Consider the following 26,448-nt stretch of genomic DNA (forward strand, 5'->3'; position numbering starts at 1 on the left):
GAGTGAAGTAAGTCAGAAAGAGAAAAACAAGTATTGTATATTAACGCATATATGTGGAACCTAGAAAATGGTACAGATGAACCGGTTTGCAGAGCAGAAATTGAGACACAGATGTAGAGAACAAACGTATGGACACCAAGGGGGGAAAGCGGTGCGGGGGTGTGTGTGTGCTGGTGTGATGAATTGGGAGATTGGGATTGACATGTATACACTGATGTATAAAATGGTTGACTAATAAGAAAAAAAATTTTTTAATAAAATAAAATAAAATATAGTAAAATAAAGTCAGTTCTCAACGTATTAAGAAAAGTCTCACTGGGGCAGAGAAATGGTGCATCTGACCCTTATATGTCTTTGTCAAAGGACATTTTTAGGACCTGGGAGTGGCAATCGTATGGACACCAAGGGGGGAAAGCGGTGGGGGGGGGTGTGTGTGCTGGTGTGATGAATTGGGAGATTGGGAATGACATGTATACACTGATGTATAAAATGGTTGACTAATAAGAAAAAAAATTTTTTAATAAAATATAGTAAAATAAAGTCAGTTCTCAACATATTAAGAAAAGTCTCACTGGGGCAGAGAAATGGTGCATCTGACCCTTATATGTCTTTGTCAAAGGACATTTTTAGGACCTGGGAGTGGCAATCCATACTGTGCTGCTTCCAAGGATTTCTTTGAGTCAATATGTGGATGGTGTACTAGGAAGAGCACTGGACAGGGAGTCAGATAGACCTAAATTCTCATCCAGGATCTGTTTCTAACTAGTTGGAGAGTAGGCAAGAATATCTAACATCTCTGGGCCTCAATTTTCCGGATCTATAAAATAAAATTCCAGATCTCTAAAAGGGAGTAACTTCTATGATTCTCTCTGGCTCAAATGTTGACTTTCTAATAAAAAAAATTTTTTTCTGGTGCTTTACTACATGCCAGGCAATATTATCAGTACTTTGTACTCACTTAGCTCTCTCAAAAATCTTATGAGGAAACTGAGGACTAGAGAAAATAAGTCATTTGCCAAAGGTCATACAGTAAATGGTAAAACCAAGGGTTGAGCCCTGGAGGTTGATTGACTTCCAAGTGCATGCTCTGAACCCCAGCGCCATGCTGCCTCATCGTCCTTGGGCTCCAGGGTACAGGCACTGTCTTAGGCTCCACAGGGTGTATAAAAATGGATGTGACAGGTCTTAAGTAGCTTATGATCTTGAAGAATAAAATAGGTCTGGATTATGACAGTCAAGGAGACTATTAGACCCCTTTCCCTCCAAAACACGTTTAGAGTGTGAGAAGCTTAGCATCAATCCCATCACATAAACTGACCTTAGAATCTAAATACAATTCACTCAATGAGACACAGGTTCAGATGGCAGAGTGGCTCTGATGACTGCACCACAGAGCATCCCATCTTCCCTCCCACTCCACTGAGCAGCCACAGCTAGAAGGCCTGATGGATGGCCCCTGAATCCCCCAGAACCATAGTGGAAACTTTTCTTGCCATTTCTATCCCCTGCCACAGCAGACCACTGACTCCAGATCCAGGGGGAGTCCACAGAGGCACAAGGAAAAGAATTATGGAGCTGAAGTGGGGGCCAGAAGGAAGTCTTTGGATCAGGGTGGCCAGATTTTAAGCAATGGCATCAACAGCACCCTCTCTCGGGAAAAACATGATAGGCTCTAAGAAGGAGCTTCATTCTGCAAGTCAAACGTGAGTCAAACTTTGACATTAACAGAAAATAATTCTTATGAAATTATTCTCTGGGTTGACTTATACCAAATTATAGTGTATTCTGATCATTAGGTTTGCCAAGAAACTCTAGAAGAATAGGTGAATAAGTCCTCTTCCCAATATGCCAATACTGGAACAGTGGGGGAATAAATTTCTCATACCTTAAGTTTGGGGATAACTGAAGGTCAAAACATAGGCAGCAAGATGTTGTGTTTTTTTGGTTTTTTTTTTTTTTTTTTTTTTTTGCGGTACGCGGGCCTCTCACTGCTGTGGCCTCTCCCGTTGCGGAGCACAGGCTCCGGACGCGCAGGCCCAGCGGCCATGGCTCACGGGCCCAGCCGCTCCGCGGCATGTGGGATCTTCCCGGACCGGGGCACGAACCCGCGTCGCCTGCATCGGCAGGCGGACTCTCAACCACTGCACCACCAGGGAAGCCCCAAGATGTTTTTATTTCAATCATTTATAATAGAAACCTCTATAAAATGCTTTTATAAGACATGCTTCCCTGCCTTGGTTCACTCCTTTTCTCAGTCAGGCAGGGTCCACTTTCTGATTAGCTACTGGTGAAAGCAGTTGCAGCCATCACCTAACTAGTTTTCCTGTCTCCATTATCGTTCCTCTTCAATTCATCCTTCCGACAGTTTCTGGTTATTTTCTTAAAATAAAAGTTGAATCATGCTGTTCCTTTCCTCAAGAATCATCAGTGGCTCCTTATGGAATAAAGTCAAACTTCTGTATCAACACATTCAAACGCCTGAACCTGCTGTCCCTCCATCGGCTCCTCTTGCAGCCGGATCTTCCTTGTTCACTTCTAGGAATACCAGCCAGCTTGTTCCTCCATCCTGCACTTTGGATAGTTCTCTGCTCTGCTAGTGCTTCTCCCCCAGCCCATCTTCCTTCTTCCATGGAAATCCCTATCATCCCTCCTCCATAAGGTCTTTCCCAGTCCCTCTGGTCATAACCCATCAACTTCTTCCTCTGAGCCCTTGTAGATGCTGCTGGCCCCTTGTGGCATGTATTTCATTCTGCCCTGTGCTTTGACTAAGCTGTTTGTGTCTCTCTGTACCAAAAAGCAAGACCTATTTAATTTATCTTTGGGTCTGGATGGCATTTTGCATTTGTAGTTCTGCATTAATAAAAGCCTAAACTGATAAATGTGTTGAATGGGTGACAATGAGTATAATAATAATAGATTCCATCACTGAATACCTCCTATGTGCTGGGTGCTAGGGGAAGTGTTATAAGTGTATTTCTTAATTTATCCTCAAAACAGTACTATGTGGTAGGTGCCATTATTATCTCTGTTTTACAATCGAGGAAACTGGGGCTAAGGCACATGTGTCTGAGGCACATGGCTCGTGAGTATAGGGGCTGAATTGGAGGCCAGGCTGTGTTGGCTCCTGCAGCTGAAATCTCATGTGAACCACCTGGCCCTCCACTGAGCATTCAGATAAAACCAAGGAGAAACAAGCATGGCCCAATCCAGGCATTGTGGCTCACTGAGGCAGAAAACAGAGAAAAGCATCACATGGTCGAGGTTATTTGATTGGCCACCCACCCTCTCCCAGACACATCCATCTTCTGGTCCCACAGGCAGCTCACTGTGTCACACTCATAAAGTCACAACCTAGCAAGCCACTGCCCAGACCGAAAAGCATAACAATCCAAAGTGTGAGATCCAAGTAGTGGGTGGTTTTCCAGCATCTCAGGGAGCCTCCCAAAGTGTGTGGGTAGTGGTTTTAGAACCAAGCTCCCTGGATTCAAATCCTGGCTCTGCTCCCTACCACCTGCTTGGCAATGGACCAGTGCTTTAATTGTTTAAAGCTCAGTTTCCTCGCCTGTAAAACAAGGATAAGAATAGTGTCTGCCTCATGTGTTTATGAGAGTCAAATAATGTCATACATGTGAAATGCTTTGCAAAGCCTGACACCCATTAAGTGCTGTGTCAATGTTATTCACTGTCATCTTAATAAACCCTCAAAATGATACCAATTCTACTTCATTGTAATGGTAACCACGCGGTATGGCTACCACAAAGAGTGGATCCAAGAAAGCCTCTAATGTAGTGAATAAAATTTTCAGGAGGGTAAGTTCAAGTTGAATATGGGCCCGGTGGTGTGGGATTGCAGGCCCCTGCCAAGGAGCTGAGTTGCTGGTTGGGCCTCCTTGTCAGGGAAAGCCTCTTCTGTTATGCTGTATACCTGGTTTGGGGTTTATCCTCTATTTACTGTGTCGTGATCCAATGCTACACATCCTCCCCTTGCCGGGCCCAGGCTTTGCGATTCCTGTGGCCCTCCCACGCCCGAGGACATAGCACCTGGCACTATGAGACATGTGAGAATGGCCAGGATGGCTCCATCTCAGCATCTGCTCCAGGCCAAGAAATGCAGGATTTTGAGCTTGGGCCCTGGGGTCAGGCTGCCTTGCTTAAAATCCTGATTCTGTTCTTTTCTAGCAGTGTGACCTTAGGCAACCTGTTAACCTCTGGGCCTCAGTTTTCTCATCACTAAAATGGACATTATTTTTAGCACCTGTATCATAGGGTTTTGAGAGAATGAAACTGAAATAGCACATGGAAAGTACTTAGAAGAGTACCTTACATAGAGTAAGGGTCCAGTGAATGATGGTTATTACTATTAATTTACTTTCTCTGTAATTCTTACAGTAACCTGAAGGATAGACATTCTTATCTCCAGGTAAGGAATCTGAGGCTTGGGGAAGTTACAAAACTTTTCTAGGTTCAGTGCTTAGGGGGCAAAGCCAGGATTCCAACCCAGGCCTAAAGGACCTCAAAGGCCAAGATCTTCTCACCAAGCCAGCCTCTACAATGGAAATAAAAGACCTAGAGTCTAGAGAAACAATCATGTATCATCAGAGTGAAGATGATCCAGGGTGGTATAAAATTTCCTGGTGATTGTCCCAGGACCTGATCATAATGCCAGGTGCTGGGAGAGTTTGGAGAAGAGTGCACTGAGTGAGGGCTGAGAGGTTACACAAGCTGTGTGCCGAAGGTGGGACTGAACTGGGCCTTACAGGACGAGCGGGGCTTGGGCAGGAGAATGACGATGAAGGAGGTTGTCCTCCTTCCACCCCCAACACAGGGGTTTTTGTATCAGTCCCAGAAGCATGGCTTAGCCAGTGGATGGAAGGGGGCATCCGTAAGGCACAGGTGCGCACAGAATGGCTGAGCTGCACTGGAGAGTCACAGGGAACTTCCCCGATAGGTAAACAAAGCTCGATTTGTTGCCAGCCAAGGGGATGCTCCAGCCTCAGTGGGCACTGCAGGTTCTGGTGACAAGCTGGAGATGGGGGCGCTGACGAGCCTGGTGTCTGAGTAACCCAGGTGTGAAAAGACAGAGGCTGAACCAGACTGGGGGTCGTGGGAATGGGTAGGGATGGCTGGAAGGACAGTAAAGGACTCTGTGTTGAGAGCATGAGGGAAAGGGTGAAGGAGAGGGTGTGAATTCAGTCTCTTGGCTGGGGGCCATCAGGAGCACCAGAGACCCTGGGCGGAGCTGGTGGCCTCCCAGCCATGGGCATTGAGAGGTGCACTCCACAGCTGTGTGCAAACACACGGCCTCGCTGTGGCCCTGATTCCACTCTAGAAGCAGTGCTCTCGGCCACTGGGCCCTGGGCATTTCCCCTCTTTGTGAGCTGGTGGTGGAATGCAGGAAACCAGTGGGAAGACTTGCGGCAGGATGCAGGAAGCAAAGAAGGAAGGAAGGTAGTCTAGCTGTGCTGGTGGGACAGACACAGGGAAGGAATAGAAAGCAGAACCACAGAGGCTGCAGGGGAGGCAGTGAGCTGACAGTCCCACTGGGTACACCCGAGAGAAGAAAGAGATATGACTTAGCATGGGGAGCTGAGGCCAAAGCCAGATCCAGGCTGGCTAGGAGAGGTGATTTGCGTCTAAATACTTAACGTCTTAGAAATTCCGTCTGTCTGTATGTTCATTCATCCTTCACAGGGCCCTGTTGATGGGTGTGGGTGTGCAGAAATGGGGGACACAGTCCTGGCTTAGTCAGCGGCTGGCTGTAAGACCTGGGGCAGCCACTGTACCTCTCTGGTCTCCAGTTATCCCTAACATGAGAAGCTTGAATTGGGTGATCCTTCAGGACTTTCTAGGTTTTAAAATACCTTTGAGTCCAAGTTTCATTCTTCTAGTCTTAGTTCCATGAGGCAGCACTGATGTTGAATACAGCTCTCCCTATGCTGAGCTTTGCTGGTACCACCAGTTAGAGGGTAACCAGGGAGACAAAAAATCAAATGAATGCTGGCTTCACTAAGGACACCAGGACAGGGGCAAAAGCAGGTTATATTTCACTCTTTTGTAGACAGAGGGTTGTCATGCATAGTCTGTGCTTCTGTGGTGGGCATTTACCCAGCAATCCCTGTCTAAGTATCTTTCTTTGCCCTGAGGTCTCCCCGCTTTATCATTGCTCCGATCTCTTCCCCGAACGTTATCGGTGGTGGGAGGAGAAGGTGGACCTCCTGGGGACATGACAACAGTCCCTGGATGTCAGGGCCCTAGGGTACAAGGAGAGAGGCCTTGTTCAGTTCTGACCTCTCAGGGGCTTGCAGAGTGACCAGTGGGGCTTCTGCAGTGACCCCAGAAGACTCTGGGGCACCACGACTGATCTCCCCTCCCCACCCTCCCTCTCCAGCCAGACCTTAGACTCAAAGAGAGAGGAGGCTGTTCAACTCTGAAAGTTCAACAAGCAGGTGTTAATGTCAGAGGCTCTGGGGCTTTCAGAATAGTAAATAAGAAATGCCCCAGAAAAGTGTAGCCATCCCAGCTTGGGTCAAAGGGAGGAAAAATAGAAGCCTGGGGTGGGTCTTCTTTTTAGTGGCTGCAGTAACCTTGGACAGGTTACTTAATGTTCCTGAAACACATTTTCCTCATTTGTGAAACTGAGATAGTCATTTCTGTATAATGTGCTAATGGGAGATTAAATGAGCTAATGTCTGTAAAGAGCTTAGCATGATGCCCAGGACAGAGTAAACACCCAATATGTTTTGGATACCTTCCCTTCCCACAACAATGCCAGCTGCGCAGGAGTAATACAGTTTGCTCAGTGGACCGTGAGCTCCCTGCAAGCAATGTTCCCTCCTCAGAGACCAAGTAGGATTGTGAGGTCTGAATTGAAAGCAACAGGCTGCACACTGGCCTGACCTGCATCTGTAGGAGGTCCAGGCCTCCATTCTTTGTATAATTCAAGCTTTGTCCTTACACACTCCACTAGAGGGACTGTGGTTACTCTTTTGCTGACCTCTGGGGGGCGCTGGCCCTTTCTATCCTCTGCTCTCTGAAGGTCAGCATCACCAAGGTCGACACACTCTCCAGCTTGGCTTAAAGGGTTTGGGAAGCCATTTGCTTCCAGAACTGGGAAGAGGACATAATTCCAGCATCCAGCTGAAACAGGTGGGGCTGTTTCAGAAACCTTGGGTGGACCAAATCTGCACAGACCTCCAGGGAGCACTTGATAGGCTTACTGGGCTCAGGAGGTCTGGTGGACTAAGGTCTCCAAACACTGGGGCCTCCAAGATCCTTGAAGATGCTATGGGTTCAGGAGGAACTATCAGGGTTGGTTTCTGAGGCCCCAGGCTTGCAGCTGCACAGGGACCCCAAGGCTCAGGGAAAGTAGCTGGAAATGCTCCTGGGACATGAGTTGCGGGGGGCAGGGGGTGGCAAAGGGGGTACTAACTGCAGGTGATGATGGTGGTTTTGCCAAAAGGACCTTTTCCAGGGATTGAATGTAAGAGCAGGGAGATTAGGCAAGGCCGTATTGGTCTGGTGAAACAATAGGATGAATTTTAGAGATTCTGGAACTTCAACAGATTTGTCTTTCAGTTCAGGAGAATCAATAAGGACAGAGTTGGTGGTTTATAGCAGGGTTTCTCAAATTTAATATACATTCAAATCCTCTGGAGTTCTTCTTAAAATGCAAATTCTGATCCAGTAGTTCTAGGGTGGAGCAGAGATTTTGCATTTCTAACAAGCTCCCAGGTGATGCTGTTGCTGCCAGGCTAGGAATTACACTTTGAGTAGCAAAGACTTAGAAGACCTGACTGGGCCAGGTTTCTGTGTTCCAAGAGAGATTAAGTACAAATGTACTGATATCAAGACTATTTGGGGGGTTTCAGGGCAGAGAGCAGGTGTCTGAGGTCAAGAAAGGGAACACTTCTGAGCATCAAGGAGATTGGAAGAGGCAAAGTTCTAAAGCCAGGGAAGGTTAGGAGAGACTTGCTTTATCACTGGGACCTGGGCTCCCAGGACTTGGGTCTCTGCCAGAGTGTTGAGTATTTGCTTTGGCGAGAACCTAACAGATCTTCTGGTTCAGCCCTGCATGATCTAGAAAAGGAGAAAAGAGTGAGTTGTCCAAAGTTACACAGCCATTTAGTGGCTAGGCACTGAAGGACCTTGTATGCAGGCTCGGTAGTTTGCAGTTCTTCCTGTTGATAACGTAGAGCCGTGAAAATATTTAAGCAAAGGTATTTCAGAACAATTCTCTCGTGGAGGTCGAGAGGACCCCGTGGAATTAGGAATTCAGGAGACTACTTAGAGGCTTTTGTTCTAGGACAAGCAAGAGATGACCAGGGTCTGAGCTGTAGCCATGTAAATAGAGAGGGGCAAAAATATTTGAGAGACACTTAAAAGAGAGAATTAATAAGTTTTAGAGATTAATTTTTTTTGTAGAGGTTGAAGGAAGAGGAGGAATCAAGGATGATCTCCAGTGTGTGTGGGTTAGGCAAAAGGGTGACTAAATCATGAATGCTCCCTGTCTTCTGTCCAAGTAAAAAGTAGAGGAAAAGAAGGGGCCTGGGTGAGGAGATGAGCAAGGAGACAGTTGAGTATGAGGAGACCATCAGGAGACATCCATCCTGAAGTCAGACAGATCGAATTGCCTCTGAGGTCCTAATGTTTGTGTCCAGCATCTCCAGTGCTGTTGGGTCATCTACAAAGTGACAAATGTTCCTGCTAATTCCCCAGTATTCAAATTGAATGTCACCGTCTCAGAGAGACCTTCCTGACTGCTTGAGTTGTTCCCTTACCCCATACTGATTCCCTATCACTGCATCTGCCATGTTCCTTCACAGCAGTTACCATGTTTGGTAATTTATATTTACCTGTTTATGTTCTGCTTTATTATGTGACTCCCCACTAGTCATTAGGCACTTTAAGGTTGAAGACTATATTTTGTTCCTTATTATATATCTAGCACAGTGAGTGTCAAACAGGACACTCGTGTAATATTTGTTGAGTGAATCAAAAACTGTGTGGTATGGCTGAAGCACCTGGAGATGTTTATTCTAGAGAAGAAGCCATTCGAAGGACCTCATTTCTTAATTCTGTCCTTGAAGTTGCACAGAACAACTCTGTTTCCTCTTTTTTTTAATATTCAAGAACTTGCACTGTGTGGCCACCCAGAGAGACTTAGGAAGCCACAGGAAATGGATCGCATCTTCAACCCTCCAGGGTTGTCTCTCCGTGACTGGACCAGACAGGCTTGGGAGGTCATCACAGGAGGTGTCCAAGTGGAAAGTGGGCCTTGTGTGTGGTGCATGGTGTGGGGGGGTATCTTTAAGCATTGGATTGGATGTTAGATTATATGACCTCTGGGGTCCCTTTAAAACCTGAGACTCCATGATTCCATATTTTCCAATCAAACCTTTGGGTACCTAACAGGTTCAGTCTGCTTTGATTTCTTTTCTTTTTTAGAACTTGGAGGGGAAAATGTATTTGTTCTCTTTAACTTTTCTTTTTCTTTTTCGCTGCACCGCTCGGCTTGTGGGATATTAGTTCCCCAACCAGGGATTGAACCCGGGCCCTCCGCCAGAGAATTCCCTCATTTGCTTTTGATTAAGTAGATTTTAGACAAGATTGGGTGTGTTCAGGGTGGTATGGCCATAGACAAATTAGGTAGATTTTAAAAGTCAGGACGGGGCTTCCCTGGTGGCGCAGTGGTTGAGAATCTGCCTGCCGATGCAGGGGACGCGGGTTCGGCCCCGGTCCGGGAAGATCCCACATGCCGCGGAGCGGCTGGGCCCATGAGCCATGGCCGCTGAGCCTGTGCGTCTGGAGCCTGTGCTCTGCAACGGGAGAGGCCACAACAGCCAGAGGCCCGCGTACCACAAAAAAAAAAAAAAAAAAAAAAAAGTCAGGACGGGGTGTTTACTCTTTAGCTCCAAATTGCAAAGGAATCCCCTAATCAACTGTCTAGGCTTGCTGACTGATTGGCAATGTGAGGTCAATAAATACTGTGTGACCTAGTGAGTTCTGGAAAGTGACCAATGGGTCAGTGACCAGACTTGGTATGCTGGTCAGCATTTCTGAGTGTGATAAGATTTCATCAGTGCCCAAGGGGAGCGCAACTACCTGATTTAATGCTATCTTGATCAGTGGCAGAAAAAAATAAAATAAAATAGTAATCATCCTTTAAGGTTGTGATTTGATTTTAGCTGTTGCCCTATAGAGGAAGCGTCTTCATCAATGTCTGTAGCCTTGTGGTTTTCACTGAGGGCTGTATAGATCTGTCCATATCCAGGACATCTTTATATTTAAGCCAGTAGAAAGAGATTTTAGACTTATCCTCCCAATGCATCTGTTCTAGAAAAGGAAAGTGTGGTGGATAGTTTACTTAGCTTACTGCTGCCATAAACACTACCAATCTCAAGACTAACTCCTCTTCCCTGACAAAGTTGATCCTAGGTGGAATGGGGTTGCAGGGCTAAAACTTGGAGAGCACTGAGTAACTATGTGCTATCAGTAATTTATTCCACACCCCTCTCCCCCACCTCACTGACCCTCAAGTATCTATTTTAACAATTCTTTGTCTAGGAAGCCTTCCGTTCCCCACTTCCTGCACATTCTCCACCTCAGATTAGATTAGGTACTGTTGCTATGTACTTCCATAGAACTTTGCACTTCCCCATCATGCTGAATTGTAATTGCTTTTAATATCATTTATCTTCCCTTCTAGACTATAAATTCTGTGAATATGGAGACTATATCTATTTTATTTTCACTGTATTTCTACTAAAACCTTGTATGTGCCTGGCAATGGAAGTTGCTTAGTACATATTTGATAAATAGGTGAGTGGATGGATGGATGGATGGATGGATGGATGGATGGATGGATTGAAGGACTACTACCTCCCCACTACAGTCAAATGCCTAATAGATTTGGTCATTCTTAAAATTAGGATGGGCTCCTTTTGTTTTCAAATGAGTAGAACAGTGTTCCCTTTTCAAGAAGTAACTGTGAACATTAGATTAGTCAAGAGTCCAAGTATCTTAGAAATACTCTTACCTGAGGCATAGTCCCTTCGCGGAACACTTGGAGGTGCTTTGACTTTCAGCCTGTAAATAGCAAATTAGACGACTGGTCAGTGAGTAGGACAACTGTTGTCAAGGTCCATGATATAAGCATGTTTAGAGATAATGGATAGATAGATAACTAATAGAATAATAGCTTCTTTTGTACTCATCACATTGAAAGACTAAACGTACTGTAAACGTAGCAAAGCCATTAGTCAGCGGTTTCCCACGTCTCCCCATCTCCCCAGTGTGGCTGTGACTCGACAAAAGTGAAGTTGGGAAGTGAAAAGTCTCTGAGAGGCCAGAATACATGTAAGCACTGAGCTCAGAGGTTCAAGGAAGGTAAATGTTGATTTGTTGATAGGAAGGGAAGAGAAGATGAACTCTATTTTAACAAATAATTTAATAAACGCTTTAAATAATAGTAAAAAATTAGCTATAATAAACAGTTTAGCTGTAGGTTGCACTGAAATTATTTTTGTACTATTGAAAAAATGCCAAATAAGTGAGCAGTGAGTGTCTCCAGGTTGGGGATTGTGATATTTAGATTAGAAGTTGAACTGTTTGAAGCACTCTCAAAACTGCTATCTTGGGCTTCCCTGGTGGCACAGTGGTTGAGAGTCCGCCTGCCGATGCAGGGGACACGGGGTCGTGCCCCGGTCCGGGAGGATGCCACATGCCGCCGAGCGGCTGGGCCCATGAGCCATGGCGGCTGAACCTGCGCGTCCGGAGCCTGTGCTCCGCAACGGGAGAGGCCACAACAGTGAGAGGCCCGCGTACCGGGAAAAAAACAAACAAACAAAACTGCTATCTTTATGCACATATAAAATGTTCTGAATATTCACAATGCTTCCCCACTCATTAAAAGGAGAAAACTAAAATTACATTTCAAAAATGTATCCCAGTTTTTAGGCTTTTTACAAGTTCTGACAACACTTTCTCTTTCATTATTTGAAATGTGTAAGGTTTATAGTAAATTATTATTTTTAATAATAGTTACCCATTTTATTTAAGAATGATTTGCTTAGTGAAATTTAAAATATATATAAATAAACCTATATAAAACCCAGTAGCCTTCATATACTAAAATATCACATTTCTTTATATAAGCAGTGTATAAGGTAACCATTACATACGAAACATATTTCATTTTCTGGGAAAAAAAGCGGTACAGAAAATCATGTTTGATTACAAAAAACAAGCCTTATAAACCAGAACTGTAATGTTGCAAAAATAACAATATTTATATTTGCCTAGAAATTCTGCTTTTTGTTTTCCCAAAGGCTCTCCTGTTTGTTATTTCATTTAATTCTCAGCAAGCCTGCAGGGCGAGCTGGGAAGACATTGTCATTAGACCTATGATGAGGTCCAGAGAGAGATTGTCCAAGGTGCTGAAGGGAAGAAAAACAAAAACAAAAGTGTATCTGGTGCCAGGTCTGTTCATGGAACAGTAAGATTTCAAAAAACAGAAACCAACTATTACTTGTTATTGCCTTCCTTTCAAAATAGAAAAGAAAGGTATTTTAATACCCCCAAATGTGTGAAGGTCATCATCTCAGAATAAAGGATAGATTCAAGAGATTACCGTTGGTCACTGAACACCGACCAGGAATAAGAGGTGTGGTTTGGGCCTCACTGAGCAGCCAGCAGCTGCATGCCAACCCCCAACACTTCAAGGTCCTTATTTTCTCATTTGGCCATGAACCACTGACGACTCTGTTATGCTCTTCTGTTAGGAAACCAGTGTGCTCAACTGTGCTTCCTCCTTTCAAGGTTGCACCTGTTGCTTGGTTACGAGTGAGAGCTTAACTTCGGGGCACTTAGACCCAAAGGACCATTGACTTCACCCAGGGTAATGACTGTGGCAGCCATATTTTCCAAGCTGAGAAGAAAACATGGTTTGTCAAGTAAAAAAGTGCATTTAGGGATAATGGGCAGAATGAAGTAGAAATTATATGGAAAAATTTGAGCTCCATGGCTTCTGTTAAGTATGACTGGCCATGGAATAAAGAGACATTTTATACAAGACTTCATATTATTGAGAGAATTGGTGTATTGTAAAATTGGCAACTGTGGGATAATTAATCTAGAATTTCTAGTAATTAAAACAATGACTAGCAGGGTTCCCTCATTTCAATGAGATTCTATATATATCAGAAATAAGAAATGAAAATAATCACACACCTCTCCCCATCATAGGACAGAACACGAAGACAAATTCTTCTCCTGTATGAGGTGACCACTGCCCCACAAGCAGAAGACCATTTAACTATTTTATGATGATCAGTTATACATATTGAAACTCCTTTACATTTTATAGCCTAAAAACACCACAAAAAGTGATATCTTACTCTTTTTTTTTTAACTTTATTTATTTTTTGGCTGCATTGGGTCTTCATTGCTGTGTGCGGGCTTTCTCTAGTTGTGGCGAACGGGGGCTACTCTTCATTGCGGTGCGCAGGCTTCTCATTGGGGTGGCTTCTCTTGTTGCGAAACACGGACTCTAGGCACTCAGGCTTCAGTAATTGCAACACACGGGCTTCAGTAGTTACAGAGCGTGGGCTCAGTAGCTGCAGCACACAGGCTGTAGGGCACAGGCTCAGTAGTTGTGGCGCATGGGCTTAGTTGCTCTGCGGCACGTGGGATCTGCCCAGACCAGGGCTCAAACTCGTGTCCCCTGCATTGGCAGGCAGATTCTTAACCACTGCTCCACTAGGGAAGTCCCTGATTTCTTACTCTTTAGTTTAGCAAAGACCAAAAAAAAAAGATACTCTGTTCTAAAGGCACAAGGAAATGAACTTTTATCCACTATTGGTGGTACAAAATTTTTGGACAGCAATTTGGTAATATCAAGCAAAATTTCAAGGGCACAAATCCTTCTACCCAGAAACTAGAAATTTCAGTTCAGGAATTTAGCTTTCTGGTACATTCAAAGTCTGCAAAGGATATTTATTGAAGTGTTATTTGTGACAGGTAAACTAAAAGAAATGGCCACAAAATTTTGATAGATATTATCAAATTGGCCTCCAAAATGTATGTTTAAACTCCTACTCCCACTTTAAAAAATGTCCATCAATACGTAGCTGGTTAAATGAATGATAATACATTTATAGTAGACTATTAATTATCTGTTTAAAAGGTACATGGTGGGCTTCCCTGGTGGCACAGTGGTTGAGAATCTGCCTGCCAATGCAGGGGACACGTGTTCAAGCTCTGGTCCGGGAAGATCCCACGAGCCACGGAGCAACTAAGCCCATGCGCCACAACTACTGAGCCTGCGCTCTAGAGCCCATGAGCCACAGCTCCTGAGCCCGCATGCCACAACTACTGAAGCCCGGGTGCCTAGAGCCCATGCTCCATAACAAGAGAAGCCACCGCAATGAGAAGCCTACGCACCGCAACAAAGAGTGGCCCCACTCGCCATAACTAGAGGAAGCCCGCACGCAGCATGAAGACCTAACGCAGCCAAAAATAAATAAATAAATAAACTTAAAGAAAAGGTATATCGTTATTTTTACATACTAACAAAGAAAGATGTCCGTGATTTAGCATTAATTAAAACCAACAAAGCAAGTTGGTAGAATGTGTATGTGGTATGATGCCACTCATGATGAAAATGTATGTACGTACAGGTATGGACTATATCTATGTCAATGTGTGTATGTGTGTGTGTAAACATACACATATAGATATATAAACCAAATTCACTCATGCTGTGTCCATTTCTGGGGAGTGGGTTAGGGTGGGGATAGGAGAAAGTGAGAGATTTTGACTTTGTACAATTCTGAACTCTTTGATTTTTTTTTTTCCTGGTGAATCTGTATTACTTTCATAAAAACAAAAACAAAAAAGCCTTAAACAAAATCTTAACAGAATACCATTTCCCCTTTCCTCTTGACTTAGATTTTGAGTGGCAAATGCTGGTATGTACAATGTACAATTTCTATTCTCTAAAAAACAACCACAACAACAAAAAGAACCTTAGGGGAGTGTGTGTGTGTGTGTGTGTGTGTGTGTGTGTGTGTATGTCTGTTGTGTGTCTGTGTGTCTGTGTGTGCAGGAAGGTTTGGAATTCTAACTTGCCCTCTCCAAGTGCCAATTGAAAACACCATTTTAAGGCCCTAATTGAAAAAGCAGAAATCAAAATATGGAAACAGTTATGGCATCCTAAAGAAGTCAGGCTGTGTTCTTGCAACTTCTCTTTTGGATTTCTCCAAGTGTGTCCTAGTGACCCTTAGCTAAGTGGTCAAAGAAGCTGATTGTCCTGCTTCTATAAAGGTCTCTTTTGATGTTTGCCAGGCACCTTGAATGGCATAGCTCAGCTTTCCAGCAGTGAGAGAGAAAAGCAAGGTGCCTGAGTACCACCCACTCATTCACCATGTTTCCTGAGTGTGGGTCTGACCACCATGACTCTCGCCATGAGTAAGAAAGCGTCACATGCTAAAGAGGTTGCAACTCATCACTCGGGTAACAGGGAAGTTTTGTGTTCTTCCACTTAGTGCAGGCTGACATAAGATGTTATTTACATAAATAAGTGCTCACATAGTGCTATGGCATCTAACTTACTTTTTGATCTTGTTCATTATTCCACCTTCATTGTTCTTGATATCATGGACCATTTTTTGAAGCTGCCTGTAAGAAATGAAATTAAACATAAAATATTAACAACTAGGTTGATTTTTTAAAAAGTCTTCTCTCCTTGAGTATAAAAAAGAGAGAGAGAGAAAAAAACCTTACCATAAACCCCCAAACAGCATGAATTATATTGTATTTCATTAAGCTGACCATTTTCTACTTGAGCAGAGGGAAGGTGTGACTGATTCTATAAGGAGTGTGGTCACTGGACCACGCCCCCACCCGTTGAAGTCTGGGTCAGTCTCAGGCTGTAAGAGGAATTCTGATTCTCAGATATGTCTGTTCTGAGGAGACATGTGAGCTCTCATAAGCCTCACCGTTTATCACTTATTGTCCTCGGAGCATCAACATTGCAAGGATGCAGCTACCTTGAAGGACACAGTATAGACAGAAATCAGCCTCAAGATTTTTTTTTCCTTGGTTAACTTTACTAGGTAGAATCTGGAAAATTGCACAGATATCTGAAACTTCTGCAGAACAAAAAGTAATATGCACAAAATCGAAAGATAAATGCCATGCTGGAAGAAATATTTGCAACACATAATAATAACAAGAACTACATGTTTTGATTAACAAAGAAATCTTACAACTCAGTAAAAAAAAGTTTAAAAATGTGATAGGAAAATGAGCAAAAGATGTGAACGCAGAGCTAACAGAAAAAAAATACCAGTGGCCAACAGACCAATGAAAAGTTATTTAACATCACTTATATTTAAAGAAATCTAAATGGAAACAATGAGATATCATGTTCTGCTTATCAGACGGGCAAAACTTAGTAAGTGCAATAATCCCCAGGGTCGGCAAGTATATGAGAATACAGATAAATAAATTATTACAATCAATATCTGTCAAAATGTAAAACCACCATGCCTTTTGACCTGGAAATTCCACTGCTAGGAATTTACCTTATGAACATAGTCACAAACTATACAAACATTATACATATCAGCATGTTTATTCTAGAATTATGTGTAAAAACCCTAATCCTTCCTGCCTTTCCCACTAAAAACACCTGGAAACAACCTAAATGCCCATTTATCATTAAAAGGGAACTAGTTAAATACATGCTGATAAAACCATAAATGGAATACCACAGACCTTAAAAAAATACATCTATATTGCTGATATGTAAAAATACTCGAGATATTATTAAGTTAAATGAAAATGGAGGATGAGGAGAAAGAAAAGAAAGAAGGAAAATTCAGAATATGCATATATTTTTTGTGGGGAAGAAAAAGACATACATACATGTGTGCTGATATGGGCATAACTTTTTAGAAGGATATGCAAGAAGTTGTTAAATGGTTTTCAAAGCTAATTGTAATTAGAAAAGTTTACAAATTAGAAAAAGGATCAGAGTATAGGACCATGTTTTGTTTTCTTCATAATGATTTTCTACCTTAAAATATATCTAAATAAAATTTCACATGGTTCTGTCTTAAAAGAGTAACATATTTGAATTTACCTTCCAGGCAAGCCTTTCCTTTGTTCTGAGAAAACTATTTCATTGGGCCCTTTAGTTAATGAAATGTAAACTTGTATATAGCCATTGTTCTAGAAGAAAGTGGACTTTTTCCATTAAAAAATGCAGATCTTTCTCACTTTGGGAGCTAAGCCCTCTGTTAGCTAATATGAAGAGGGGTGCATAATTAGGCTTAGCATAGGTCTAGGAAACCCCATTGATTGGAATTGGAATCTGGGAGAACTAGTCTCTTGGACTATGTATGGATTTATGACTCATATGCTGCAAAGATTTTCGGTGTAGGGATGGAGCAGTTGAGAGGATGAGAGGACAGCTTGTCAGAGGAACTCCGCCCGGCCTGGCCTGTTTGCGTCCTCCACTAAGTGTTAATTTCAGGCTAACTCTCCTGTGCTGATGTTCTGCTGTAGTTGTTTCCTGAGGGCCATTGGGCATCAAGGAAATGGCGGGAGATTTATTGCGTAAGTGATAGACATTCCTACTCTCAACAACCTTGGGAAAAGGGAGATTGTCATACAAGAAGTGGGAACTTAGACTGGGGATTTGGGGGAGCTCTTTTCCCTTCTAGGTCTAATGGCTGTGAGGACCTGGAGACCTGAAGAGCATAGACAAACCTGAGGGGTTTTCAATGGTGGGGAGCTGGTGGGGTGGGGAGGTAGCCCTGAACCTGAGACTGGGTCTGGGCCTCTGCGTTGAGAAGAGCCATCCACAGCGCCATCAGTAGCCATTTTCAATGAGATAATTCTCTTTATTGTCCCTGAATCTTCAGTAGTATCCTGTCAGGATCTGCAGCCCAGCCTTGGTTGGGCTGTGGGGAAGAGTGTGTCCCATTGGCACGGAGTGGTGGAGTGCAGGGGGAGGAGAGGCTGGAGAGTGGAGTAGAAAGAGAAGAGAGACTTCTTTCAGGCCATCCTTAAGGCTGCATCTTGGGGAATCATTTACATAACTGGGGGACCCACTGAGGTGCCGAAGTTCAGACATGGGAAGGTCAGTGCAAGTCATAATTTGGGTAACAAAGGAAATGAGGCCACATCTTATATCGCTAGTTAGGGAGGCTGGGCATGTTGACTCCATATGTGTGAGAGCTCAGCAAAGCACCAGGCTCAGAAGCAGAGAGAGAAGGATGGATGAGAGAGAAGAGGACCAAATAGCCCATCAGAGACACACAGAGGGTCCTTCAAGCTGGACTCGAGTTACCTCAGAACCATACAGTATTCTAGAATTTGTTCACGTGCATCCTGTGCAAACCCCTTTCTCCTTTACCAGAGGAACTATAGAGAATCTGTGAGATAGGGGAATGAGTGAAAATGAAAAATAGGAGGTCTGGGAGTAGAGAGGAAGTGAGATTGAGAGAGAGGTTGAAATGGATTGATTGGAAAGAAATTGAATAATTTCAAGTGGAGAGCAGAGGGCACCTCTGGTTATAAGCTGACTGTAACCGAGTGGAATGTCTTTGGCCTAAGTTAATGCCTAACCGGGAAAAAGGCCAAAATGAGCCAGAGTGAAGGATCCTATCAGAGGTCTGTCAAGAGTGGGACACAGGCAGAGTAATAGGGAGCCAGAGGCTGATTTGCATAAGTGACTTTGCTGTAGGCGTAGACAAACAGATGTTACAAATAGTTGCAAAAAAGTTTGATGTAATTTTGTCATTTGTTCAACTTGGTAGTTGATGCTTCTTGTCATTTCCTAATTACTTTTAATTATAGATTATTAAAATAATTATAATCTATAACTACAGTAAATTGTTGAATTTTTCTCCTCTCTCTGCATCTCATTCACACAAATCGTGACGTCCACAGACTGCTCAGTTACAGCTGCCAAACTTAGGTTACCTTACAAGTCAGTGTCCCCCAAACCAAGAAAATGTGGTAATGCTCTCAGCTCATTTTATCAACTCTTCATACACTGTGTGATGCACAGCTTTTGCTGCCCTCTAGTATCTTCTGCTCCATCTTGGAGCACATTTTTTCCTCTACCACAACTTGAAGGATATGCAATAGCGAAGAAATGTGCAACTGGACTGTTTCAGGAGAGGATGCTCTCGAGCTGAACATCAGTTGTTTCACTGTGATAAGTTGTGTGTGGGTGAAAATAGGTAAGGCATAAAAAAGCTGCACTTTGATTATTCGTTTCTGAGATATCCTTCCATGGTTGGGAGAATGGTAATAGGATCACAATGTTCTAATTTTTTTAAAGTTGTGAAGAGACAGCCATGTGTATGTAACAAAATAAAACAAAGGACATAGCTTATCTGATACACATTTTAAAACAATATTAATATGTCATTTTTAAGCAGTATGGCATTTAGGCGTTTAAAAATGGTGAGAAGGTAATATAAATAATTATATTTATTATTCCTTGAATAAACCAAATTGAATTTTATATTTTCTCCTTTGTCATTGTTTTAAATTTTTTTTCCAAGGTTTTGAGTTAATATCAACAAACTTAGTTATTTAACAACACACTGTAGTAGTGTGGCCCTGGCTGAGCCTGGATCTCAACAAATTTAGATCCCACGAGGTCCTGAGAGAGGAAAAATCATCATTTGAAAGTTACCAGCAGTTTTTTGCCTTCAAAGAAGCAGCTTACTTTAGAATCTGATAGACCAGTGGTCCTCGCACCAAACTGCACCGGAATCACCTGGAGGCCCTTTGAAACCCAGAGTTTCACTCCACCCCCGGAGTTTCTGATTGGGTAAATGTAGGTGGGGCTGGAGAATTTGCATTTCTAACAAGTTCCCAGGTGGTGCTGACTCTACTGCTCAGAAGCCCACCCTTTGGACTCAACTGTGATGGATCATACCTTTTCCCACCGCGGTCCTTTTAGTTGTGTCAAGTAAAGCAAATACCTGCTGGAGGAAAATTAAAATCCCTTCTTAACCCCATGCAAAGTTTCAGACAGAGAAGCTGAGTGGTCAGTTTGGTAACCTAATTTGGACGTATTCTTTACCAGACTGTCACTTCTTTATGGGACTTGATTTTTCTCTGTGGGAATTTAGACTACCTTGTGCCTGTATATTTTTATTTTTCTTAGAGTCACACACTTTCTTCTTGGGCCACAGTTTGTAAAAGCTGCAGAGTGGAGATGAAGGGGCTACAGGAAGGACGTGCCCCTGACACTTTGCAGTAATCCAGAAGCAACTGGACCTGCTCTGAGCGGAGTGCTATGGCTGGGGTTTTGCCACTCCTCATGTGGTGCTCTAACACGGAATAGCACGGAATGTGGTGGCATTAGGATGAAGACACAACCGTAGCCCTATCTGTGGGGGATGAGCTGTCCTTGCTGTCACTCATCCTGCAAAGAGTCCAGTCCAGAAACCGGCAGTGAAGAAAATGAGGATGTGGTCGGCAGGTCTTGGGCTCTGGTACCGGGATGTTTCCTGTCTTCCTGGGACCTCCTGGTTGCTGGTCCCTGGACTACAGGTTGAGTTGACCTCTAGTAGCATTCATTCTCGTGATGCAGAGGTGAGCTGCATCGAGCTCGAAGTGGTCTCTGGCTGGGAGCAAAGCAGGGAGGACCTGAGGAAGGGTCCAGGACACTAAGCGAAGCCTTGACTAGTAGCAAATATGTGTCATTCTTTGTGTTATACTTCCCTTCTGTTATTCCTCAAACTTCAGTGAAGTCTTATTAACTCTGTTAGGACTGTGGGGAAATAAGGGATGGGTTGGTGGAAAGAGGTGGAAGGAGCCCAAGAAATCCAGATGGAACCTAGAAGATACCCTCTGCACCAGAGAATGGCTCCTAGAGACTGGTGAATGGATCTGGACACAAGCAAGAGCCAGAGTAGAGATGTGGGATGTGAAAGCAGCCCCAGGACACTCAGAATCCCAGGGGAAGGATGTCTGTAAAAGTGGGCTAGGGCTACTATGATTTGAATGGCAAAAGAAAATGGCAAAACCATTTTTCTTTTCTTTTTTTTTCTTTTCTTTTTTGGACTCACAGGTAAGTAGTGGCTGGTTACACAGGCTGTACAGCTTTTAATTTCTGATGATTTCTGATTTAAAATGTAACGTGTGCTAAGTAAAAGAACCCAATCTGAAACGACTACATACTGTATGATTCCACCTGGAATCTGGAAAAGGCAAAACCACGGAGACAGTAAAAAGATCAGAGGTTTGTTAGGAGTTCAGGAAGAGGAAAGGAGTTTTAGGGAACATGGGATTTTTAGGGCAGTGAAACTATTTTGTATGAGACTGTTAATGGCAGTTGTATGCAATAGATGTTCATTGTAGATGAACTTGGGTAGATTTCCACCAGGCTGGAAGGTACTCCAGAATTGGGTTTTATTATTTTTGTTGTTGCTGTGGGGTTTTTTTTGGTAGTGGCAGGGAGGGTTGACTGAGAACACTCCCCAACCTGCCATGGCTGATTGGCATGGAAGGATGGATTGGTGGGATGCCGAGCTCCACTAGGGTTGGGATTGGGGTGGGGGGTTCTGGGAAGGCAGCTGCACGTGGCCAGATCAGCAAAGAGTAGTCCAAAAACAGACGTATTTCACTAAAAACCTTTCTAATAATTTTTGTTATACACAGGACATGATTTAAAAGATGCTATCAATCTGCAAGAAGTGCTTTTTTTAAAGTTTAGTAGAAAAAAAATCAGAAAACATCTTGTTTTCCTTTTAGCTTCTTAGTGCACTCACAGAGGACCATGAAAAGGCAGGTTTTAGTGTATGTTTTTTCACTCTGTTTTTCTAGAAAAAGTGGAATGTAAAGCAATGTTAATCTGAGAAAATCCCTATTTAATCTGGATTTAGGAATGGATTAAAGAGGGTTTCATATTCAAGCAACTCTTCACAAACAAAAAGAGCAGGCAACTCCTTCCTCCTTCTTCACCCCCCACATCTTAACCTCAAGCCCTGTTCTGGAGTTTCATCCTTTCAGTATGCACAGGGCTGGTCCCTCTCCTGCAGCTAAGATCCAAGCCTACAGCTGCCCCTTTGCACCAGGAAAAAGCTGCCTCTGCCAGTGTACCTCTCCAATCCATGCTCTGAAGCTTTGTCAGGGCCTATTCAGCTAATGTTTCTAAAACCCAGCTTTCACCAGGCCACTCCCTCCTCAAGGGCCTGCAGCACCCCAATGTCTACTGAATCAAGCCTGGATTTTTGTTACTCTTGGCTGAGAGTTACTCAGTCTCACCCTGAGTTCCCAGAACTGCGAGGGTGACTGCCTGTGAATTATCTACACCTACTTGGCTGGCTACCCTTAGGACATCTACCTGTGCTCTCCTCACAACTGGCCTGGTATCTCCAACTTATATGTTTCTTAGATCAAATTGGAGTAGAAATATCTCTAATATTGTCTTTGGTATATACAGAGGCAAAGAAAACATCCAGTCTCTTAACTACTTCATGCTATGAACGGATTTTTTAAAATGTAACTATCATCACTAGGTCTGCTGATTCTTTAGCTGACTTCCTCCTTTTACAGGAGTTTAAATGATCTCATTATTGACTCTGGATTTCTTTTTTAAGATGCTACTAATCATTTTATGGTATATTTTATTTTTGTTATTAAATTTAACAAGTAATTAAATAATCTGGTGTTCTTGGATCTTCAGGCTTGAAATTTCCAAGTTTTTTTTTTTAACTTTTTCTCTCTCTCACTGACTATTCATCCCCTCTCACCAGTTACATCAATTCATCTTTAGATGCATCTCACCCATCTCTGTACCCTCCTGTCCACTCCTTCAGCTACAGCCATTGTGATCTCATGGATGATGGACTATGCCCGTGGTCCCTCATCTTTTGTTTTTAACCTTTTATTTTATATTGGAGTATAGTTGATTAACAAGTTGTGCTAGTTTCAGGTGTACAGTAAAGCGACTCAGTTATACGTACACATGTATCCACTCCTTTTCAAATTCTCCTCCCATTCAGGTCACCACATAACATTGAGCAGAGTTCCCTGTGCCATACAGTAGGTCCCCGCTGGTCATCCACTTTAAATACAGCAGTGTGTACATGTCAATCCCAAACCCCCTAACTATCCCCACCCCCGCTTCCCCCTCGGCAACCACAAGTTCACTCTCCAAGTCTATGAGTATGTTTCTGTTTTGTAAATAAGTTCATTTGTATCATTTTTCTTTAGATTCCACATATAAGCGATATCATACGATATTTCTCTCTCTCTGTCTGACTTACTTCACTCAGTATGACAATCTTTAGGTCCATCCATGTTGCTGCAAATGGAATTATTTCGTTCTTTTTTTAAAATAAATTTATTTATTTATTTGTTTTTTATTTTTGGCTGTGTTGGGTCTTCATTGCTGCGCATGGGCTTTCTCTAGTTGAGGCGAGCAGGGGCTACTCTTCACTGCGGTGCGTGGGCTTCTCACTGCAATGGCTTCTCTTGTTGCAGAGCACAGGCTCTAGAGTGCAGGCAGTAGTTGTGGCACGTGGGCTTAGTTGCTCTGCAGCATGTGGGATCTTCCCGGGCCAGAGACTGAACGTGTCCCCTGCATTGGCAGGCGGATTCTTAACCACTGTACCACCAGGGAAGCCCTATTTCATTCTTTTTATGGCTGATTAATAGTCCATTGTATATATGTACCACATCTTCCTTATCCATTCCTCTGTGGTCCCCCATCTTGTCTCCCTACCTTCAGTCTCTCCCCTTCCCCATGTTCATTTTCTTAAATTGCTTTTATCATGTCATTCCACTCATAAATAGTCTTCGATGTCTCCCTGTTTCTTGCAGGATAAGGTAAAAACTCATTCGCCTGGCATTCAAAGGCCTTCAAAATTTGGACACCAAACATTTTAGACATAATTAACCCACTGTTATGAACCCACAATTGTTCCCATTCCATCCCACCAGCCCACGGCCCAGCTCGAGTTATCCCTTTCCCCTTACAGATCATTTCTTGGGCACAGGAAGGGAGGCCACTTAAGGAAAGAGCACTGGAGTCTAGAGATGCAGTTTCTACTCTAATCTCTGAAGCTTCCTGGCTGTGCAAATCTGAGCAATTCTTGTCTCACTTAATGCTTCATTTTCTCCTGTAAAATGAGAAGGCTGGATTACATGGACATTCAAGTCTTTCGCAGCTCTAAATTATATTTCTATATATCCTGAATTCATAGCACTCAGGTAGTACTTAAGTCATTTAATCTCCAGTGCTCTAGCAATTTTTGAATTATGATTTGGTTCACATGACATATTTTGTATTTTATATCTTAAACTGTTTTTTTGTCCTAAACTGAAAATAGTTTTTTTGTTCAGTTTATGAAAGTAATACAGCTAATTTTTAAAAATTCATGTGATACAGATAGATAACAAGTGAAAACTACTCATAATTCTTTGCTGGGAACAGGGAAGATCAGAGACCTGTAAGAATCCTAAAAAGGGAGTGACTGCTTTGAGGTTTTAAGATGAAGTGACCTGAGAGCTGGATCTTGATGGGAAAATAAAAATTCACCAGGCAGAAGAGTGAGGAACAGCAGCTAGGTAGTGGGAACAGCAACTACAAAGGCTCAGAGGAAATTGTCTGAGATGTTTGGGGTCTAGTGAGAAGCTGAGAGTGCCAGGAATTGGGGGTATGGGGGGAAGGTGCGGTCAAAGCTGAGGCTGGGTTGGGGGGTTACAGGGAGTCAAGGACCTTGTTAGTCAGGCCAAGGGGATGGGGTTTATAGGCAACAGGAAGCCTTTGGAAACCTTTACTCAGAGGCATGTCATGATTAGGGTTGAAGAATGGAGGAGGGCCTGGGCATGGTGACACTGGTGGCTCAGAGACTAGTAGGCAGGCAACTCTGCTGGGCCCTGGCCCAAGCCCACAGCAGTGGGATCCCCAAAATAGTGGGGTAACACTAGGAGTGGCCTTCAGGGCCTCAGCTGGGCAGAAGAGAGAATTGCTGGCCACAAGGCCAACAGTTCTCACAGAGGACTGTGCTGGAACACAGCGCCGTGTCAGTAGCCCTGGTCCTCTCTTCATTTAAAATGTCAATATTTTGTTCATCGTGGAATTTTTTGCATTAATTTTGATTTTTAAAATATTACATGAAAATATTATTTCTTAAAGTACTGACTTGGGGGGCCTCCCCCTTAAAGTTTAATATTATTATTTGTTTTATGTAAGACATGTATTTGTCTTATTTACTCCACAAATATTCAGTGAGTGCAGACTGAGTAGGGCATGTGTGGATCCAGAGCTACCCTGAACACAAACCCTGTGTCTGGTAACGCAGGAGGAAGGTCCCTTCTGCCACCATATCACATGACAGAAGACTCTGACTTATATCAGACCAGAGGACAGAGAGAGACAGATGGGTGGGGGGTGGGAAGTCTCTGATTCACACAAAATATCTTCCTTTTGGATAACTTCCGTCTCAAAACTGAAGTCTGGCTACCGACCGTCATTTTGAAACAGAATGCCACTTTTTAGTGAGTATTCTGTTTTTTGCATGCAGCAGACCTAGTCCTATCACCAGCTTCCCTCCTCCGTCCTTTCCACAGCCTCTTCTAGCCCTGGCCTGGCTTCCTCAATGCCACATTTCCTCCAGGCCAGCCTTTCTGTGGCATTATTGGTGTTATAGTTAGATGTGCAAATTCAGCAACCAAAGCTGCTTCCTTCTGGAGAGCGAGTCCACGGTGAAGCTGTCACGGAAGTTTTGGCAAGTCCTTTCCATCCTGTGATAACCTGAGAAGCCTCCCAAGAGTGAGGTAGCTCCCCCAGCCCCATTCACAGATGCAGATACAAGGCCCAAGAGGTCACCGGGCTGGTCTCAGACCACGCAGCTCTGAAATCCCAACTCCTAGTTTTGCCTGTCATCAAGGTAGTCACAGAAGTTTGGTGGTGAGAGAGACTTCAGGAATATCCTGGGTCAGCCTCCTCCTGGAAGGGAGGACACTAAATTCCAGAGACATTTTCCCATTGCGCCAAGATCAATTATTGAGGATTCCCCCAGCTCTTTCCCTCACACCCTTCTCCTTCCCTTTCCACACATGGTCCGAGTCTCCTTCTAGAGGACCAGCTTTTCCATGGCAGGGATGTGCCTTCCAGGTTCTCATACCATAGCCCAGAGCCATGGTTACAGTCCAAGGCCAGTGAGCCAGGCTAGTGGTCAGTTGGATAATCAATGGCGACAACAGTAAATGCCAGCCCTCACTGAGCATGTGTTCTCTGCCAGGTACTTCGCGTGCTTATCTCATTTAACCCTCACAACCGTGTGAGGTAGCTCTTATTATTATCCCCATTTTAAAAAGTGTAGGGCTTCCCTGGTGGCGCAGTGGTTGAGAGTCCGCCTGCCGATGCAGGGGACACGGGTTCGTGCCCCGGTCCGGGAGGATCCCACA

At 43.6% G+C, this 26,448-nt stretch overlaps 1 protein-coding gene across 3 annotated transcripts in view; it reads right to left on the reverse strand.

Annotated features, from left to right (window-relative positions):
- The window catches only part of BLNK (B cell linker), an 84,490-nt gene that overhangs the window by 45,350 nt on the left and 12,692 nt on the right, over positions 1 to 26,448 (reverse strand). For 2 of the 3 annotated variants that reach the window (XM_007119564.4, XM_055081410.1), the window contains exons 2-3: positions 15,610 to 15,675; positions 11,036 to 11,085 (exon numbers count right to left, since the gene is read on the reverse strand). In XM_007119564.4, the coding sequence (XP_007119626.1) occupies positions 11,036 to 11,085; positions 15,610 to 15,675 (116 nt within the window). Of the gene's footprint in view, positions 1 to 11,035; positions 11,086 to 15,609; positions 15,676 to 26,448 lie in introns of those variants that run through there. The other variant, XM_055081411.1, reaches the window with a different exon arrangement.

The sequence above is a fragment of the Physeter macrocephalus genome, chromosome 20 (assembly GCF_002837175.3).
Source record: "Physeter macrocephalus isolate SW-GA chromosome 20, ASM283717v5, whole genome shotgun sequence".
In the NCBI taxonomy this organism is placed as follows: domain Eukaryota; kingdom Metazoa; phylum Chordata; class Mammalia; order Artiodactyla; family Physeteridae; genus Physeter; species Physeter macrocephalus.